General features: G+C 44.5%; 2 protein-coding genes across 7 annotated transcripts in view; both read left to right on the top strand.

Annotated features, from left to right (window-relative positions):
* USP3 (ubiquitin specific peptidase 3) overlaps positions 1 to 4934 on the top strand; it is a 93124-nt gene extending 88190 nt beyond the window's left edge. For all 6 annotated transcript variants that reach the window (XM_065688045.1, XM_065688043.1, XM_065688047.1 and 3 more), the window contains one exon: positions 1497 to 4934. In XM_065688045.1, coding sequence (XP_065544117.1) covers positions 1497 to 1662 — 166 coding nt within the window. In that variant the 3' untranslated portion in view covers positions 1663 to 4934. The remainder of the gene's footprint in view (positions 1 to 1496) is intronic.
* A 5238-nt stretch (positions 4935 to 10172) lies between these two features.
* FBXL22 (F-box and leucine rich repeat protein 22) lies at positions 10173 to 15349 on the top strand. The gene is made up of 2 exons (XM_065688049.1): positions 10173 to 10819; positions 12635 to 15349. The coding sequence occupies exons 1-2, from the start codon at positions 10485 to 10487 to the stop codon at positions 12978 to 12980; spliced, it is 681 nt and encodes a 226-aa protein (XP_065544121.1). The 5' UTR covers positions 10173 to 10484; the 3' UTR covers positions 12981 to 15349.
* Positions 15350 to 16323: the final 974 nt, after the last annotated feature.

Below are 16323 nucleotides of genomic sequence, written 5' to 3' on the forward strand. Positions count from 1 at the left end.
CACTTGAAGTACACGCAGTTATTGAAGATTTTTCTGTCCCTGGTGAAGGTCTGCATTTTTACTGGTGAAAAAAGCAGTAATTTATAGACTTACATGGCCCTAAGGTTGAATTAACTTCAGCGAGATCTATATAATTATTCCCATGAATGCCCACAGGCAAACTTGGGGGGAGTGACTAGAAGTACGAGACAGCATGGAAACAGTCTAGTTCCTCTAGGAGTGGAAAGCCCTAAACCAACAGAGTGAAGCAAGGGGCCTTCCAGAACTTAGTGCCTCATTTTGAAATTCTTAGTACAAAGCAGAAATACCTTTTCCTCTTCTATTCACTTTGGAACAACTGTAGCCTTAATGATTGGCACAGTGAAAGCGATTATCGTGTATGACTTCTCTCCTACAGGAGTGAACGGCAACAGGCACGTCCCTGGGCTGGCTGGTGAAGTTACTTGGTGTGGTTGGTTTGGGTTTTCTTTTCCTTTTCCCAGCCCTGGGCAGGTCTGCTGAGATTGACAGTAGTAGAGACAAGAGAACTGTTTATCCTGACAGAAATGTGTTCTTTTTATTTAGGAAGTGCTTTAGGGGTGTGAGCGGTGAAAGGAGTTTTCTTAAGGAAACTAAACTCCATTATTCAAAACCTTGCTGATACCTGAATTTAATTCAAAGGTACTAACCCAAAAGTTCTGTCCAGGAAGCCCTTCCTTCTGCTTCTCTAGAGGAATGATCTGGACTCTTAGAAAGCTTTGACTACTCAAGGCAGCCTCTGTAGCACCACTGTGCATCTGACTGGTGCTTCCAAGTCCTAGGAGAACTATATGGACAGTAAAAAAGAGTGGGGTGTGATAAGAATGGAATTAGATTGAGTAACATTGAGCATGTGTTATAACCTGTAAGCAAGTGAAAGCGGGCCTTATGCTGGGGTGGCAGAGTAAGGAAAATTGGTGGGTTTGTAGCTCTGGTATGTTAGATTCAAACTGTTAAAGATGAACTTGAGAAATTTTCCTCTTGGAATTTTGGACTAGTTTTGCAGCAAGTGTTTTTGATTATATTAGACTATGAGTCTGTCTAGACCTAAATGGGGATGAATTCTGAAAGTCGAGCATAGTGGAATGTGTCTGCCTAATGCTTGAATAGTAACAGATGATAGACTTGATGTTCCTGTAGGCAAACATGGATGTTTAAGAAGTCTTAGGTCAAACATGGATGTTTAAGAAGCCTTACTTGCATAAAAACTATGGGATGCTAGTAAGTTGTTTTAACTCCCCCCTTTCAGCTCGTCCCAGTGAGTGATTATTTTACTTTATCATAACACTTTACTTTGGAGAACTTTGAGCCCCACAGATTAAGAAGGGAAGCATCTCCCCAGCGGTTGCAGAGGGCTGCCAGTTTCTTTCTCCCTCTGGTTGGTGGGAGGCTGTTATCCCCAACAGCAGATGCATCAGAGGATGAGGTGGTGTGTCTCCTGCTGACTGTCCTTTCTTTCCCCGCTCCTGTGCTGGCAGCGTTGGCTCTGGACACTACACCGCGTACGCAGCCCACGAAGGCCGTTGGTTCCATTTCAACGACAGTACTGTAACCTTGACCGACGAGGAGACTGTGGTAAAAGCCAAGGCCTACATCCTCTTCTATGTGGAACGGCAAGCCAAATCTGGATCAGATAAACTTTAATACCTCCTTTTAATTCTTACTTATCAAGTCCACAGGACAAAACATTTCCATTTTTCCATAAATACTTGATCCAAGACTATTAATTTCATTGTGCACTTTCCAATTTCCTCTCGTGGGTTTTAGTTTTGTTGTGTCAATGGTAGCATTCGACTTACTGAACTTGGACACAGACTAACTTTTTTTGTAGTTATACCAGAAAACCTCAGCAGATTTTGATTTGCTGCTTTAGTTGCGATAACTCAGTTTTTATATCTATAGTTTCATGAAATAGTTATTTGACTTTTTTATATTAATGTTTTCAGTCCTCACTTTCTAAAGGCACATTTACATCAGAGAAGCTTTCTGTCCTCCTTGCAAGCAAGATCAATGTGCTTCTGATTATGGAGAGTAATATAACTTCATGCTGTTCTTACAGCTGTTATGTAGATATGATTTAATCCCTTTAAATCAAAGAATTGTTTGCACGAATTATCTTCCCTCGTGCAAGAAATTAAATAGTGACCTCTGAACAATCTCTTGTCTGCTGAAGAGAGGAGATGTGGCATAGGAGATAGACCAGGTAATTGCTGCTATATTGGTGTGTGTTCAGGCTGCTGACTTTCAGGAATCATTGTAAATAAACAGTTGGTTCAATTGTATCAATACTGCAATTTAATTCAAGTAGTCCTCACATATGCTCTGCCCTCCTCCCTTTCAAATTCTAAAAAATTATCTTAAAAACATATACACATGTCTAAATTGTGTTGATTTACGTTGTTTTCACCAAACCTGAATGCCTTTGCCATCTCTTGGTTTACACTGTCACCCTGAAATTTGATCATCAAAACTTACTTGCTTGAAAACTGGGAGTACAGCCCTTGCATTTGGGCTTTGTGAGAACAGTCTTAGGTCTAAACATACAGCTCCTGTTTACAAAATGCCTACAGTTCACTTACTTAAATCTGAAAGGAAGCTGATGGTGTTGTAGGTAATCTGTGTGACAGTTGTTTTGTCAGTTCAAATGCAAACTAGGGAGGATGCTCAGTGTCACAGCCGGGCTGTAGCCTGCCCAATGGGAGATGGTGAGACAAGACTGCTGGTTCACTACAGCTGTAGTGGTTACACACTTGGCCCAGTATGGGATCTTTATTTAGTCTCTAGATCAACACTGGAACTGTGACACAGTCTCTAAAACCTGGCTATGTACGTTTCTTGCCATGGGTTACCTGCTAGCTGTACACTGATGTGTATAAAGAGAAATCACCATCAGATGGATTTTTAAAATGCTATTCTTTTGTAGCTTTGTCATAGCATCTTAAGCCAGGAAAGAGAGAAATTGGCTTGATATAAAACTGCAGACAGCATTCAGCATTGCTAATGGTGTATGAAGATGTAAGCTGTACCCTAGTTAAAAACTGCAGTGATTATTATTTGGTATATTGTGACATATGTAAGGATGTCTTCCTTTACTTAAGCTCAACAATAAATAGAACTATTTGTTGCTTTCAGTTGCAGGTAGTTTGTCACCTGTTTTCCATTCCTTGCAGCCAGAGCCTTTCGTCTCACCGGAATAGGTAGCTGTCATACAGGCAGAATTTGACAGATCTCACTGGTGTGTGGGGTAAGCCAAGTGTCCTACCCATACCATTATCCTGGAGGGCCTTACTGCTCACAGTTAGCTGGGGAGGTAATTAAGTAGGTTCCGTCTATAGCTGTGTTTGTCTGTGTACTACTTGGACTTGTTTCCCTTAGAAGTTTAGTTTTGAGAATACAAAGCTTAAACCACACAACTAGCTCTGGGCCAGCAGCAGTTTAGTGTACAGGCAGTGTTCTCACAAACCAGTGATGTAAATGTGCCTTTCTGTACTTTTAGAAAGTTAAATTTATAATCTTCAGCAACATTCACTTATTTTAAGGAGCTTCTACTTCTCCAGTTCTTTTTTTTGGGTCAGATTATGTTCTCACTTCCATGTTTCCTTTCAGTACCATTTGCTCTGTAGCATCACGGTCTCGGGCAGTGCTCTCTGCCCAGCATGGTCCCTTTGGGAACACAGTGTGATCCTGTCAGGCTTGTTCTGCAGCAGGTGGTGGTGAGGACGCAGCCGTATCCTTTGCTGGAACAAGCACACTGTAAGCCCTTTCCTAATGTAACTTTCTCCCATCGCAAACCCAGATGGACAATATGAACAGTTTGTTGTGGCAACACAAGTATTTCTCTTCCTGGTGGAGAACTTTGCTTATCCACTGTATTCTATTCAGTGTGGTGTCAGAAAACAAAAAAGTTAAAAAAAAAAAAAGGCAACTGAGCACTGAACCAGTAACATGTCCTGCACCTGGCCTCTTGTCACGTTTTTAACCTTACTTGTATATCCTGTATTTATCTACTAGCTTGGGGAAGGGGGATACCTCGTTTCATTTAAGCCAAATGTTTCTTTTCTACTTACTGCTGATCATAGTATACACTAACCGGCAAGGAGTTTTTTTCTTGCCTGTGATGGCGCTGCAAGCCACAACTGCTCTCTGCAGTTCAAAGGCTTGCATATTTCTCACCAAAATCTGTCTGATCAAAGCTTGTCCTCTTGTTAGTAATAGTTTAGCCACGTATACAACTGGAGGCAAATGTTATGTAAAACAAACCTGCAAAATGTCCAGCTCACGGAATGGTTCTGCTTTAGCGTGTTGTAGAGTGAGCTGTTGAGTGCAGCATCGTGTGAAACTCAAGGCACTTGCAAGCAGATCTCCTCCTCACTGTACAGTCAGAAGGGCTTTCCAGGTGGGAACAGGTGTCAGCCTGAGGAGAGTGGATGTGAAAGTGGTCTCCTGGTTTTCATACGAGGAGGGTTTTACTAAATGGAAAGCATAACACGTGGCGGTCAAAGGTTTCCCCAGCAATGTTTCAGTACTGATGTGTCTGTGTCTTACTGATGAGGGAATCGGCACCTTGAAAAGTGATTCCAATGTGCTTTAGGATATCCTCAAGTACTGTAGTGCCATAGTTGTAATTGTTTGCCATTAAAATCTAGTGTGTAATTTTCAGTGAGGATTACTGACTGTGCTCATCTTGTGTGTTTCTGGAGCATTTCCAGGTTGAATGTGAATTATATCTCATTCACACAGTGTGTTTATGGAAAACGTGCCATTAAAGTGTCTCCTTTCCTTAGCCAATGAAACTCCTCTTGTCCTTCTACAGGCTTGTAGAATATCATTAGTGTAAATCCTCTGAAACACAGGGGCTGGAATTATTTTACCTTGTTCTTGCAAAATAAAGCAAATTGAAGTATTTAACACCTCTACCAAGGCTCAGCATCTAAACCCAAAGGAGGATCTGCTGTTCAGTGTTACCCAGTGGTAAGCCTTGTCATCCAACAGCTGTTTGGTTGTATGTCAGACTGTGGGCTCTGTCCCCTGTGTGGGGACATCACAGTGGCCATCCTAGCAGCGGTAACTTTTTCATTCAAGTTTGCTGGGGTTGGGTTTTTTTTTTTTAATACACACACAGATATATGCATATATATATATATGTACACACAGATATATATATATATATATGAAAATATATATAATACATATACACACAATATATATATATGTGTGTGCGTGTGTATATATACACACATATATAATACTCGTGGGTGTATGACAACTCTGAGCAGCCTCAGCTGTCTAAACCTGCTCAAAACTGAAGGTAAGTTCTGCAAAGGATGAAGGGCAGAGTCTGAGCAGGAAGAACAGCAACCGCCAGCCAGCACACCACGTAAACTGCTGCTACTTCCCGGAATCATGGCTTCAGAGGTCTGTGTGGGTAGGCACAGCACTCGCACACAGGTAAGAAGTAATGGTTGCACAAAGCAAACTGATTTCAGATGCTGTTTTTCAGAGTTGCATTTCTTACTGCATTCTCAGGGCAAGGCAGAAAAACGAGTTCTGTTCCCTTTTGCCCTGTCACACGCTGACACAAACCCCATTAAAACACAGGGGTACATAAATTCTTCCAGCTATAACTTGAAAAACTGCAGTGGCGTTCTGCTGCTGTTATCTGCTGCTGGTTTAACATGTTCCCTTGTATTAACACCAAATGTCAGATGAGCATAAACTACCTAAATCTCACATGGAGATCATAAGGCTGTTGGTCACTGTTGGTTTTAATTCTAAGCTGCCATTTACTGTAGCTTTTTTCTCCTTTCTGCTGCAGTCTCTCCTGCTACTGAAAAGAAACTTAATCCTAAACCCAATCCTGTACAGCCTTCCACCACCACCACATGCAAGACTATAGCGACAGAACTAAAACTGCAAAACCAGAAATGACACAATAAACACTGTAATCTTTGAGCTCATAGAAGGCATTTATTAAAAGCAAAGGCCCACACACACAGCTAAACACAGACCAGCTCTGTCCACACAAGTCTGCCTGTGTCATCACTTCCCTTGTGCACAAGGTGGGTAAATGAGTACCTCTGTGCGCGCAACTGCATGTGTGCATGTGTGTCTGTGCGTGTGGTGGCTCCTGTGCATGTGTATGTGTGTCTGCTGTCTAGGTCTCTGTCCATACGTGTCTATGTCTGTGTGTGTCTGTGTATCTGGATTTGTGTCTTAAGTGTTGGTCTGTCCATATGTCCATCTTTGTCTTTATGTCCATCTGTCTGTTAGTGTTTCCATTTGTATGCCTGTCTGTCCTGTCTGGCTGTCCTTCCATTTGTCTGTTGGCCCTTGTGTCCATTTGTCCATCTTTGTACCTGTTTGTCCATGCTTCAGTTTGTGTTCATCTGTCCATCTTTGTGACTGTCTGTCCATGTGTCCCTTTGTCCTTCGTCTTTGTATCTGTTCATTTGTCCATCCATTTTTCTGTTCATACTTGTCTATCTTTGATTGTCGTCGTGTTTGTCCATCTTTGTGTCCATTTGTCCTTCCAGTTGTCTGTGCATCCTTATGTCTCTTTGTCCATCGGTCTCTTTCTGTTCATTTGTCCATCGTTGTGCCCATTTGTCCTCCCTTTTCTCTGTCTTTCTATCTTTATGTCCATTTGTTCTTCTTTTCATTTGTCACTTTGTCTGTCCTTTGTGTGTCTTCCCAGTTGTTCATCTGTCCGACTTTGTGTCTGCCCTTCCTTTTGTCTGTTTATCCATCTTTGTGTCCGTTTGTCCTTCTGTTTGTCCACCTTTGTACCGGTTTGTCCTTCTATTTGTCTATGTCCCTTTGTTCTGTGTCCCTGTGTCTGCCTGTCCTTCCTTTTGTCTGTTCATCTTTGTGTCCATTTCTCCTTTTTGTCTGTCTGTCCTTTGTGTCTGTCTCCTTTTGTCCGTCTTTGTATCCCTTTGTCCTTCCATTTGTCTTTCTGTCCATCTTTATGTCCCTCTGTCCTTCTTTTCGTCTGTCCTTTGTGTCTCCTTCCTTTTGTCCATATTTGTTTCCATTTGTCCCTCCTTATATCCGTCTTTCCATTCTGTTTGTCCTTCCTTCTGTCCTTTGTCCTTTCTTTTGTCTGTCCTTCCGTCCGTCCATCTTTGTGTCTGTCCTTCTTTGTGTCCGTCTTTGTGTCTGTCCGTCCATCTTTGTGTCCGTTTGTCGGTCTGTCCTTCTTTGTGTCTGTCCTTCCTTTTGTCTGTCCATCTTTGTGTCCTTCTGCCCTACCCCTTGTCTGTCTGTGTCCCTTTGTTCTTCTGTCCATCTTTGTGTCTGCCCATCCTTCGTGTATTTGTTTTTGTGTGTCTGTCTCTGTGTCCATTTGTCTGTCCTTTTCTCAGGCTGTCCTTCCTTTTGTCCATTTGCCCTTTTGTCTGTACATCTTTGTGTCCGTTTGTCCTTTTTTTCTGTCCGTTTGCTCTTCCTTTTGTCTGTGTCCTTCTTTGTGTCACTTTGTCCTTCCTGTCAGTCTGTTCTTCCTTGTCTGTATCTGTCCTTTTCTGCATCTGTCTGTCCTTCCATTTGTCCATCTGCCCTTTTGTGTCTTTTTGCTCTTCCTTTGTCTGTCCATCTTTGTGTCCGTCTGTCCTACACTTTGTCAGTCTTTGTGTCTGTTTTTTCTTCTGTTTGTCCTTGTGTCTGCCTGTCCTTCCTTTTGTCTGTCCTTCCGTCTTTGCATCCGTTTCTTTGTTCATCTTTGTGTCCATCTGTCCTTCCTTAATCTTTGTGTCTGTTTGTCCTCCTTTGTGTCTGTTTTTCCTTTTTTTCTGTCCATCCTTCCTTTTGTCTTTCCATTTTTTCCTTTTGTCCATCTGTCCTTCCTTTTGTCTGTGTGTTCGTCTTTGTGTCCATTTGTCCTTCCTTCCGTTTGTCCTTTTTTCTGTCCATCCTTCCTTGTGTTCATCTTCGTGTCCATTTGTACTTCCTTTTATCCATTTGTCCTTGCTTTTGTCTGTCATCCTTTATGTCTGTCCTTTTTGTCTGTGTCTGTTTGTCCTTTTTATCCATCTGTCCTTTTGTCTGTGTGTCCTTCTTTGTGTCCATTTGTCTTTCTTTTTTGTGTCTGTCCTTGTGTCCCTCTTTCTGTCAATTTGTTCTTCCTTTTGTCGGTCTGTCCTTACTTTTGTCTGTTTGTCTTTGTGTCTGTCCTTCCTTTTTTTTGTTGTGTCCGTCTGTCCTTTATGTCAGTCTCTCCTTCTTTTTGTCTGTGTGTCCATTTGTCCTTCCTTTTGTCCTTGTGTCCATTTGTCCTTCCTTTTGTCCTTGTGTCTGTTTGCCTTTCCTCTTGTCCATCTGTCCTTCATGTCCATCTGTCCTTCCTTTTGTCTGTGTCCATCTTTGTGTCTGTCTGTGTTTGTGTTCATCTGCCCTTCTTTGTGTCCATTTGTCCTTCCTATTGTCTTTCTGTCAGTCTGCCCTTGTGTCTGTCCTTCCTTTTGTCCATCTGTCCGTTTGTCCTTCCTATTGTCCTTCTGTCTTTGTGTCTGTCTGTCCTTCCTTTTCCCTGTCTTTGGGTACTTCTGTCTGTCCATCTTTGTGTCTGTTTGTCCTTCCTTTGTGTCCATCTGTCCTTTTTTCCCATCCGTCCTTCCTTTTGTCCATCTTTCGGTCCATTTGTCCTTCCTTTTGTCTGTGTGTCCTTCTTTGTGTCCATTTGTCTTTTTTTCTGTCCATCCTTTTATCTTTCTGTCCGTTTTTTTTTCCATGTCCTTCTGTCCGTCTTTGTGTCTGTCTCTCCTTTTGTCTGTGTGTCCATCTTTTTGTGTCTATTTGTCCTTCCTTTTGTCCTTCTGTCCGTCTTTGTGTCCATTTGCTTGTATGTCCGTCTTTGCGTCTGTCCTTCCTTTTGCCTTTCTGTCCCTGTCCTTCCTTTTATCCGTCTGTCCTTCCTTTTGTGGGTCCTTTGTCCATTTGTCCTTCTTTTTCTGTCCTTTTGTCCTTCTTTGTGTGTCTGCCCTTCCTTTTGTCTGTGTCCATCTATCCTTTGTCTGTCCATTGTTCTTCCTCTTGTCTGTCCTTCCTTGTCCATTTGTCCTTCTTTGTGTCTGTCCTTCCTTTTGTCTGTGTCACCATTTGTTCTTCCTTTTGTCCTTCTTTGTGTCCATCTGTCCTTTCTTTTTTCTGTATGTCCATCTTTTTTTTCTTCTGTATGTCAGTTTTTGGGTCTGTCATTCCTTTTGTCCATCTTTGGGTCCGTTTGTCCTTCTCTATGTCCATTTTGCCTTCCTTTTGTCTTTGGGTCCATCTGCCCTTTGTGTCTGTTTGCCCTTGCTTTTGTCCACCTGTCCTTCCTTTAGTCTGGCTGTCTGTTTTCGCATCTGTCTGTCCATGCTTTTGTCTGTGTGTCCATTTGTCCTTCCATTTGTCTGTCTTTGTGTCTGTGTGTCTCAAGGTCTCTACAATGTTTATGTTTTCACATCTGTGGGTGTGTGTCTGGGTACTCATCTCTACATGTGTCTGTACAGGCCTACAGGGGTGTGTGTGTGCATGTGGGGTGTGTGTGTGCATGTATCCGTGCCTCGCTGTGGTTGCATGTCTGTGCTCAGCTGTGTGTGTGCTTTTCTCTGTGCGTCTGTGTGCATCCGCCTCTGTCTGTGCATGCGTGTTTATGTGCATGCATCTGAGTGCCTATCTCTGCCTCTGTGCGTGTCTGTGTGCACGTCTGTGCATTTGTGGGGGTGTGTGTGTGCACAGCTGAGCGTGAGCCTGTGTGGGTGTGCCTATGTATCTGCGTGTGAGTTGGTGTGTGCATGTGTCTGTGCACGTGTTTCTGTGTTCATGTGTGTATGTGTGAGCATGTCAGTTTGTGGGCGCATGTCCTACGTGTAGCTCTGCATATGCCTGTCTGCGTGTCTGTGACTGCATGAGTGTACATGTGCCTGTCTGTGTGTGCACATATATCTGCATGTCTGTCTGTGTTGGTACCTGTGCCTGTGCTTATCAGTGTGTCTGGGTGCGTGTCTCTGGGTGGAGGGTTGTTACCAGGTGCTACTGTACCTGCGCAGGAGCCAGAAGTGCAACCTTGGAGAAATCACTGAACAAATAAAGGTTAAAGCGGTCATATGCTGCAACCCCCCCATTTCTGCTCCAAAAGCCCACCCCCACACACCCCCCCCCCCCCCCCCGGTCACTGCCCGGTGCTGGAGCTTTGCTGGACTCCAGGGGGCCTGGAAGGGAAAGCCAAAATCCCTTTTAAGGAAGCATTCCCATCCTGCGCTGCTCCACACACCCCTGCCGGTCCCTCGCACAACCCAACAAGCGTTTCATGCCTTCATCTCTGCCTATTCTGAGCTTCTGCACCAGTTGTTTGCCAAAAATAAACACCATTCCACAACCATATATGTGCAACAGCCCTCTGGTGCCTGGGAGCCCCCCCAGCACTGCCTGCTGGCAATTCCACAGGCCAGAGACTGTTCTGCCTACCACCGGGGCTCCGACGGGCTATGCATATAACCCAGCTCAATCGGGAGTGCCTTTTACATCTGTTTTCTTTTCTGGACAAAAACAATAGGAAAAGTTTAGCAAAAACATGTCACAAGCTGCTCGAAGTGTTTCAGGATCCGTTACTGTGGTCGCTGTTGAACTTTCATTCTCCAGTGGAACTAAAGAAGGATAATTTCCTCCTGGGACCTGCTTTAAAATACTTATCCATCTGCTGGTATTCAGAGAGAGTCAAGGTGTGTAACATTGAGGACTGGATGAAAAACAGTTTCCAGAGAGACTTCTGTAACAGGCATGAGAACACTGTCAGTGACTTTTTACTAGAAGTTTGCAACAGGTACGTTCTTTGGGTGTGAGACTACATGTACTGTAAAGGGTAACCTGGAATGAGAGAACGGTTTACTCCATCCTGCCTGAAACGGAGTGTTTGTTAAGTATGGGAGTGCTCTGACTGCAGTTTCACTACAGCGCTCAGTTGGCTTTACAGTGGCAGCAGTGGGTACTTCACGCTGACTTTCCTGAAGCCTATTTTTGCCTTTTGGGGGGGGGGGGGAGAATGAAAAATTAATACATGAATAAAGGAAAGTGCAATGCTACTGAACCGCTGCTTAACTGAAGGTGCCATTCTGGCAATGCAAAGCACTTGGGGGGGGGGGGGGGGGAGGGAGGTAGAGGAAAGATGTGATTTCAAAAAGCTGTCATAACAAGCTCAAGTTTGTCAAACACCACATTTGATTCATTCTTAGAAATAAGCAAGAACTGCTTTTACACTGACGTTTAACTCCCTCCTAGCTTGGTGTAAACTACAGGAAAGGAAAGAAACACCGCTATGGCAGCAGCTCTGGGCACACAATGCTGCTGCCAACAGCTTCACCGCTACAAACAAACAGCTGTAAGGAAAACAAAGTCCAGCTCCCTCGGGAGAAGCAGAGGGGGTAGCGCCAATCCCCGCTGGCTGCGGGCCTGGCTCAGGGCTGGAAGGGGCAGTGCGAGCCCGCCTGCAGAGTGCTAGCGGCCGCGCCGCCCCTGGCCCTGGGCGGGGGCAGAGTCGGTTTGGGAGTTGCAGCTGAAAGCCTCCCCACGCTGCCGGACACCGACGGGCACCGTCATGGGCGGAGCGGGAGGGAGCCGTCTCCCACCGAGCACCCAAAGGGAGGTTCGGCTGGAGCCTTAAGCTGCAAATACAACTTCAGCAGTAACCGTTCTACAGCAGCTGCTGAGCACTTCGGATCTTTCGCAAAGTATCACAAAGAAGCACATCTGTGCCTACAGCGAAGGGCGCAGGAGAAACTATCCTCTCGTCCTGGCATTTGAGTGCCTGCCATAAAGCCACACTTGGCTGTTATTTCCGTTCTTTCTGCCATCACAAACTGGGATGCAGACAGAGGACACACGACCACAGCTCTGCTGAAATCGTTTAAGTGCCTTCCTCCTCTGCAGAACCCGTAACCCCAGACCAGCGGCTGGGCAAAACTCAAAGCAAAGCCTGCAGGGCAGTAACCAACCCGCAGATGCCCGTCAGCCCTGGGTGGATTCCTGCACACAAGTTAGACTGAACTCCCAAAAAGGACAGTTTATACTGACACCCCCGCCCTTCATTTTAGCTTTCCTAAAACCAGTTCCTTTCAGCAGCAACCCACTGAAAGCATTTCCATCCAGACAAAACTGTGAGCATGCTTTGCAAACAGAAATGCAAATTAAACAGAGATCCTGATTTTCCTTCGGAGTTCAGAGTACTTTCCTATGCTGGTGAGGAAGCCACAAGAAAAAGCAGGTCGGAGCCTTTCCTGACCCTGCCTGCTTTAACACGCCTGTGTTTCAAACTGCACCTAAGTGGAAAAGAGTAAAGCCAAAGCTCATGGCACTGACACGATCCCAGTTTATTGCCTCTCCTCAAAAGGAGAAGTGAAGCAGCAGCGGGGGAGCGGGTAGGGTGTAGAGGAAGAGGCGCATGCTGTGTACCAGCTTTAAGGACAAGAGAACATGGCTGCAGTGAGCAGAACAGCTGCATGTGCCCCCGCCTACTCTTGCATTCTTAAGCCCTCCTAATGGAGGACGCTTCCCTTTCACCCTTATTCTTGACAATCCCAGCTTCTTGAGCTCTAGTATTTGTTTTTCCGCTTGTCTCACCTGTTAACACTCCTGTTTTCAGGTGTCCAAACCTGCTGTCTCTGACCCTCTCGGGCTGCGGCCATGTTACAGATGACTGCATCCTCCTGCTTCTCAACAGCTGCCCAAACCTCAGGACACTCAAACTGGAAAACTGTGTGCAGATCACTGACCAGACCCTGGAAGCAGTAACCCTCTATGGGAGCTCGCTGCAAACGCTCCACGTGGATTTCTGCCGGAACATAACACAAACTGGTCTAGAGAGAGTCAGGGAAAAGTGCCCTTCCGTAACGCTGAGAGCAGAGAGGAGCGCTACCATGATTCCAGACAATAAGCCAGGGAAAAAGCTGATGCTTGACAAAGCGTCAAGAAAATTGGTTCAGCTTTAAATGCAACGAACTGTAATGTGCCAGCAGTCAGCGGGGGTGCCCGAGCCACGGCGGCCCTCCCCTCGGGCTGCAGCGCTACACTGACCTCTGGCGGCCTCCCTGCACTGCGCCTGAGTCCCAGCCAAGGCTGCCCTAGGACAAGGCACCCATCTCCGCCTGGACACTCTTAAGGAGAAAACCTGTTTGCTTTCTCATATTCTCTGGAACTGGAAGCCCCTGCATTACTGCCTCAAAATGCTAGCCCTAATTAAGGCCAAACCCTGCAATTTCGATACCCTCTTGTCACAGATGAGTGGAATGCACCTCACTCAGAGGAGAGCAGCAGTGGTGTGTTTAATGAGGTAAAACAATAATGGGAGAGAAATGGAACATTACAGTTTAACAGTGGTTCAGTAAGTTTAATATCAAAGGTCACCTTATTAATCACTGCATGGAAGAAATATACAAAGGAAATACACAAACTCAAAGGAGTTTGAATTGAGTTGGAATGAGTGAGACAAAGCCTGGAGACACAAAGAGTAAGGAGGACACTCCTGCTATAAGTCCGAAGGTTAAGAGTGAACCCTCTTGCTTTCTGAGCTCCTTAGGTAATGGGAAAGTGCATAAAGCTGCAGCAAACAGAGCCTGGGTAATTGCACAACCTACACAGGTATCAGAGGAGGAGTGATTAACCAATTTCTGTTAAAAGGTACACCCATATGCTCATCCACCTGTGCACAGCGAGAACCACACCAGCCAAGATCTATCACAAGCAGAACAGCTGACAACCATCACTTCCTCAGTGATCAATGGCTGTAGCTGATGTGCCAGGCTTGTTTATTAACCCAAGGCTGCACGGCAATGTACACAAAACACAGGTTGAGCATTATGGACTTTGACCAGATACGCCAGGTTACTGCTTGGAAGTTGACATTAAAGGAAGTATGTTACAAACAAAATGCTAGTTCACAGAACTTACCTCCAGGACAAGACAGTGACTTCCAGCCTGCAGCTTTAAATGCTCACTGAGGAACGCACTGCAGTACAGAGCTATATAAACAGTTTCTCACTTTAAAATACAAAACCAACATCCATCTTCATCCCAAACCACAGGGCTGTTCCTTTCCTGCATGCTGCCCTGCTGCATGGAAGCGAAACATGTTTCATGAAGGGTTCCTATGGTGTTGCCTTCAAAATCCGACACCAAAGGCTGACAGTTTTATTCTGCTGTATAAAACCTGTCTTGAAATCACACACTGGGATTTGGTCAGGGTAATGAGGGCTGGGATCGGGAACACTGTTCCAAGACTTGAGGCACGTACAGATTTGCTTGAATAAAGACAAACGTTACTGTGTCAGCTGTAGTGCAGGTACCTGTCAGCAGTTCTGCCTGTGGAGTCTGGCTCAGTAATCACACAGAACAATCAGTGTGCTCATCTAGCATCAATTACTCAGGGTTTTGCCTCAACTCCAGCACGGTTTTTTTCCAAAGCAGCCTGTTACTGTGCAGGCACATCCTCAAATTCCACTTTCCATTACTGTCCATTTTGTTCACCACTTCTGCCATGAATTCAGAATTCCGACTCCCGGAGAGCACACCATAATCTAGAATCCTGCCCATTCTTGCTGCCTCTGCAGCTCACCTTGTATGTACCTGAAATTTCTCTCCCATTCAACGCGAGCCACCAAAGAGCTTTACACTTACAAAGAATGACAGATGGGTAACTCAGGCCATGGATAACTTGGTTGCCTTGGAGGCCCAGGTGTCAGTTCAGCTTAGACATCAAACAGAAGGCTGCACACAGACTAGGGAAACTAACAGTTCCAGCTGAAATCACAATGAACTCCACAGCAGTTAGGATTTAATTTTAAACTCAAACCTTACACAGAGTAGAAACACCTGAGTGCGTGTCTCCTTAAAATTAAAGCACATTTAGAAATACTAACTTTTGGAAGTACTGTTCAGTCCCATGGAGAGGGTCGGCCTTCCTGTTCCACTTGACAACAATCACCCAGAACTTGGTCACTACAGCAAGCTCTGTGCACATACCACAGCAAGCCTCTCTCTCCTTGGCAGGAGAGGCTCTGCAGTTGCTGATAATTTTCCTGCACTGGTCAGAACACAGATGAAATATACTAGTTACAGACATGTAACCTGGAACTTTTATCACTGGAATTCAAGTACATCAAGACTATCAAGGCTTAAACAACCGGATCTCTCTGTTGCATTTAAGTTGTATCTACACACAGAGCTTTGCAGACTTACTAAGTGTCTGCATCTTTTATGTAACTGGAAGACCACAGGAGCCAGCTTTTCCTCTAAGGAATGGATTTTGTAACCTCTTAAATTCCTACTTAACAATTTATTAAAGGTTGCCACAAATATCTAACCTGATACATGTTTTTCTTCACAGTTAGAGAACAGCATGACTGTAGCATCTCTTTGCTAAACCAAAAAGAATGTGTGACAAATGACTGTTGAAGTAAAGCAGACATTTCCCCCCCACCCCCGGCATCTAAACTGTAGAAACAAGTTGTGAAGTTGGGCCTCAATTACTCAGGAATACCTGGCCTGATTCCCCAACTTCTCATGTGTTCTTTTTCTCGTACTGTCTCTCTTTTCATTAAAGCTATGTGCAGCTTGAGGTGTCACAATGGAGAACTTGGCTCTGATGCCTGAGGTAGTCTTGAATGAAAGATCCATTTCTACTCACTTTCATTCATGTTTGAACAGGAGAGGAAACATGTTCTCAAAATTCCATCTGAAGCCAGTTTCCTTACTGCAGGAGTAGTACTGTACAACTGCATCTCCAATCAGTTTCTCTAGAAAGGTAAATTTAACACAATCTCAGCAGAAATATTTTAATAGACTGCATCCTGGGCTCTTGTTGTTCCCCCTGCAGGAACTGATGAGCTAGCCAGGAACTCCTGAAAGCATTCTTTATGCGGTGCATCAAAAAGGGAAAGAGAACTTTACAGCTCTCAGTAGAAGTCAATGTACTTACTTCTTGCCATGCTGGTTAACTGATCCACAGATATCCTTTGGTACTCTCTAATTTGGCTGAGCTAAGAAATAAATCACAGCATGACAGACCCAGTTAAACACAGCTGAAATTCTCCAGAAATACTTGATGGGTATGAGTAACCATAAGAAACTCACCCGGAAGACAAATAAACCCAATCATTTCATCACAGCAGCATACTACTGGAATATTCTGTTATTCCATTAACTCATTCCTAAAATTTAAATAAGCACGTAACAGAACAAAACTGGAAGCCCAGACAGGAAGGACAAACAGCATTCCTAAGCTAGCAATTACAACTTGGAAAAGAGATTGCTGGACTGAACAAACTTTCTGTGATG

This window comes from Lathamus discolor, chromosome 8 (genome assembly GCF_037157495.1).
Source record: "Lathamus discolor isolate bLatDis1 chromosome 8, bLatDis1.hap1, whole genome shotgun sequence".
NCBI classification, from domain to species: domain Eukaryota; kingdom Metazoa; phylum Chordata; class Aves; order Psittaciformes; family Psittacidae; genus Lathamus; species Lathamus discolor.